Source organism: Austrofundulus limnaeus, unplaced genomic scaffold (assembly GCF_001266775.1).
Source record: "Austrofundulus limnaeus strain Quisiro unplaced genomic scaffold, Austrofundulus_limnaeus-1.0 Scaffold17, whole genome shotgun sequence".
Lineage (NCBI taxonomy): Eukaryota > Metazoa > Chordata > Actinopteri > Cyprinodontiformes > Rivulidae > Austrofundulus > Austrofundulus limnaeus.
The window spans coordinates 23,464-26,086 of record NW_013952419.1 but is presented as its reverse complement, the minus strand read 5'-3'; the positions used below and the strand labels follow the sequence as shown (position 1 = coordinate 26,086).

Here is a 2,623-nt window from a genome sequence, read left to right as displayed (position 1 = left end):
AAAAAAACATTTTTTTACATGTGAAAATGAGATTTTCCACTTGTGAAGTTAATGGGGAGGTTGGGGTAATGATTTTGTTTTGTTTTCTCGTTTATTTCTTTTCATGCAGTGAGCCAGACTTTCTGGTATTCTTAGGTTTGACAAGAAACAGTTTTCAACCATTTCCTTTGGATTTTGGCTGCTTTTTAACTAATGTTCACTTCAGTCATTGTGCTGAACAAAAACAAAGTGAACAAARGGAGGACCAATCCTAAAGTCTACAGTGTCTGAAAGTCATATTTTTAAYAAACAGGGAAAAAATCCAGCAAGGCTCTCACAGAAGACCTGTGACCAAGCATCCTTTACACTGCATCATATAACTCTTTGAGATTCACTTCTTTTATACTAAAATATCATTTTAGGTCCATCAAACCATCTTTACTTTGGTATTTTTTATAGATTTGACTGAAGAAATTAGAACAAAATTTGTTTTTGTGATAAGCTGTGACTGTAAGCCTTCAAAGACTGAAGGTTACATTCATTAAAACTGTTTTATCGCCAAGGATTAGAAGAAAACTCATCAAAATATACAGAAATGAGAGAAAAGTGAAGACTTTTGCACAGTGCTATATGATCTTTTGATAAGTCAATGATTCATCTGTTTTACTTTTCTTAGGCTATGATGTTATACAGTGGAAAGACAAACTGCTGAAATTGAACCAGGAGAAATACTTCTTCACCACAAATGCTGACTCTCCATATTGCAGTAAGTCATCTCTATAATTAGAAATATCTGATAAAGATGAGAAGCATCTAAAAATGGCAACTTAATTTATTAACTTAATAAAGTGACTCATTTAGGGTGTGCTGCCACCTAGAGGTGAGAACATGTTCTACATTAATGTTTTTTTTAACCTGGCCTAGCTTCAGGTTCCATCTCATCTCGAAACAAGAAAAAATTGTAAACTTCCTAAATGTWTGCAATAAAAAAACAGCAGTTTTATCTGAGTTTAATTATGAACTGAAGCGATAAGCAAGTGGCAACACTGAAAAGGGAAATATTCTGTTTTATACACAAATGCCTGTAGTTTATTTACCAGCAAATCTCTTCATATCACTTCAGCCTTTTTTTWAAACAAATTCAAGAATGCTTGCATGCAAACATGAAATAAACACAACATGAGTCATTTGAAAGACTCGACTCATTAAATGTTGAACAGGGTCATGTTAAATATATTTGGTCATTTAATCAAACTTTAACTAAAAGGCTGCATTACTACCAGAATGTTTATTCTGAARGTGTTTTGAACAAGCAAAGGCCCACAGCCCACTGAAAATGAGTCCACGGCCCACTTTTGAGCCACGACCCACCAGTTTAGAGTCATGGTTCTAAATAAAAAACATCAATATTTAAAAAAAATCACCCAAAAATAGGTTGTTAATTGAGTTCAATTATATTGTTCTGAAAAGTGAAACAAATGTGTTTCAGAAGAAAGTTTTTAGACCCTTATTTATTTTAAATATATAGTTTATTTTAGTTTTATACCAGCAAAACATGATTTGTGTCCTCTAAGTAATTTTAGGATGCAAAATTTAGTTAAAACACCAACGTTGTGTTAAAAAAAGTTCCTTTATCTGTATCTGCATCATACGTTTTGCCAGATTCCTCTGCTATTTGGTAGACAACTAATGGAAATTTGGTGCAAAAAATATTTTTGTATAAAGATGTTTTGTGCCCACCCAGAGACAAACTACAAGGTGGATGTGATGATCTGGAACAAGTCTGAGCGTTGGGGGTACATCACGATTAAACTCTTCGATGGAAATAAAGAAGCAGTAGCAACTATTGATCAGTAGGTTCTGTTTTTTTTTATTATGAGTTCTGTTTAATAGGCTAATATTTAACTATAACCTTTCATATGTTTGTGTTTTCTTCACACCAGCGAAGCTTCAGAGTTCAGGAAGTTCACAGAAACTAAAATGTTGGCTCAGTTTGACTCAGACGTTCAGTCGGTGAAGAAGGTCTCCATCATGTTCACCACCGGGCAGGTGTTACAGCCCAAACGGACCCTTCGACTCCTCAGAGTTCGGCTCACGCACCTGSAAGTCAAAAAGTACGCAACACACAGATTTAAACAGTGTTATTGCTCTTCCTTCAGGAAATAACCCAGCGTCAGGTGAGCCATTCCATTTCTTTCGTCTTTTTTTTTCTTTACAGCTGTGTTTGTCTCTTCCAGGCCTCTGTGTCGATACGACGTTCTCCTCCAAGAAAACACAGAAGTCACCTTCAGYCCTCTCCCATGTGAAGAGTCCCACTTCTGAAACCAAACTCTGGATTGTTCTGGTTCAAATGTTTCTTGGGATTGTGCAGCAAAACTTCAAAAGCATATAATTTAAAATGCAGCATCTCATGCAAAAATTTACACTCTGTTGTMAACAAACACTGAAATGTGATTTATTCCCTGTACTCATGCCGAGGACTTCCCTGCATCACAGTATTTTAMTCTATTCAACTAAAACCTGTTTTTACTACGGAATCATTTTTTTACTTTTGCATTTTTAGATAACTAATATCTCAAAAACAATATATATTTTAAGTCTCTGAGTTCCTACTGATCCAGATAGTGAAAAAAAATAGAAATGT

The 2,623-nt window shown here is 34.7% G+C and overlaps 1 protein-coding gene across 1 annotated transcript in view; it reads left to right on the top strand.

The window, feature by feature from the left end:
• lipia (lipase, member Ia) overlaps positions 1-2,350 on the top strand; it is a 6,884-nt gene extending 4,534 nt beyond the window's left edge. The window contains exons 8-11 of the mRNA XM_014003118.1: positions 656-745; positions 1,724-1,832; positions 1,923-2,093; positions 2,217-2,350. Of these exons, the coding sequence (XP_013858572.1) occupies positions 656-745; positions 1,724-1,832; positions 1,923-2,093; positions 2,217-2,301 (455 nt within the window). The 3' untranslated portion in view covers positions 2,302-2,350. The remainder of the gene's footprint in view (positions 1-655; positions 746-1,723; positions 1,833-1,922; positions 2,094-2,216) is intronic.
• The last annotated feature ends 273 nt before the right edge of the window (positions 2,351-2,623 follow it).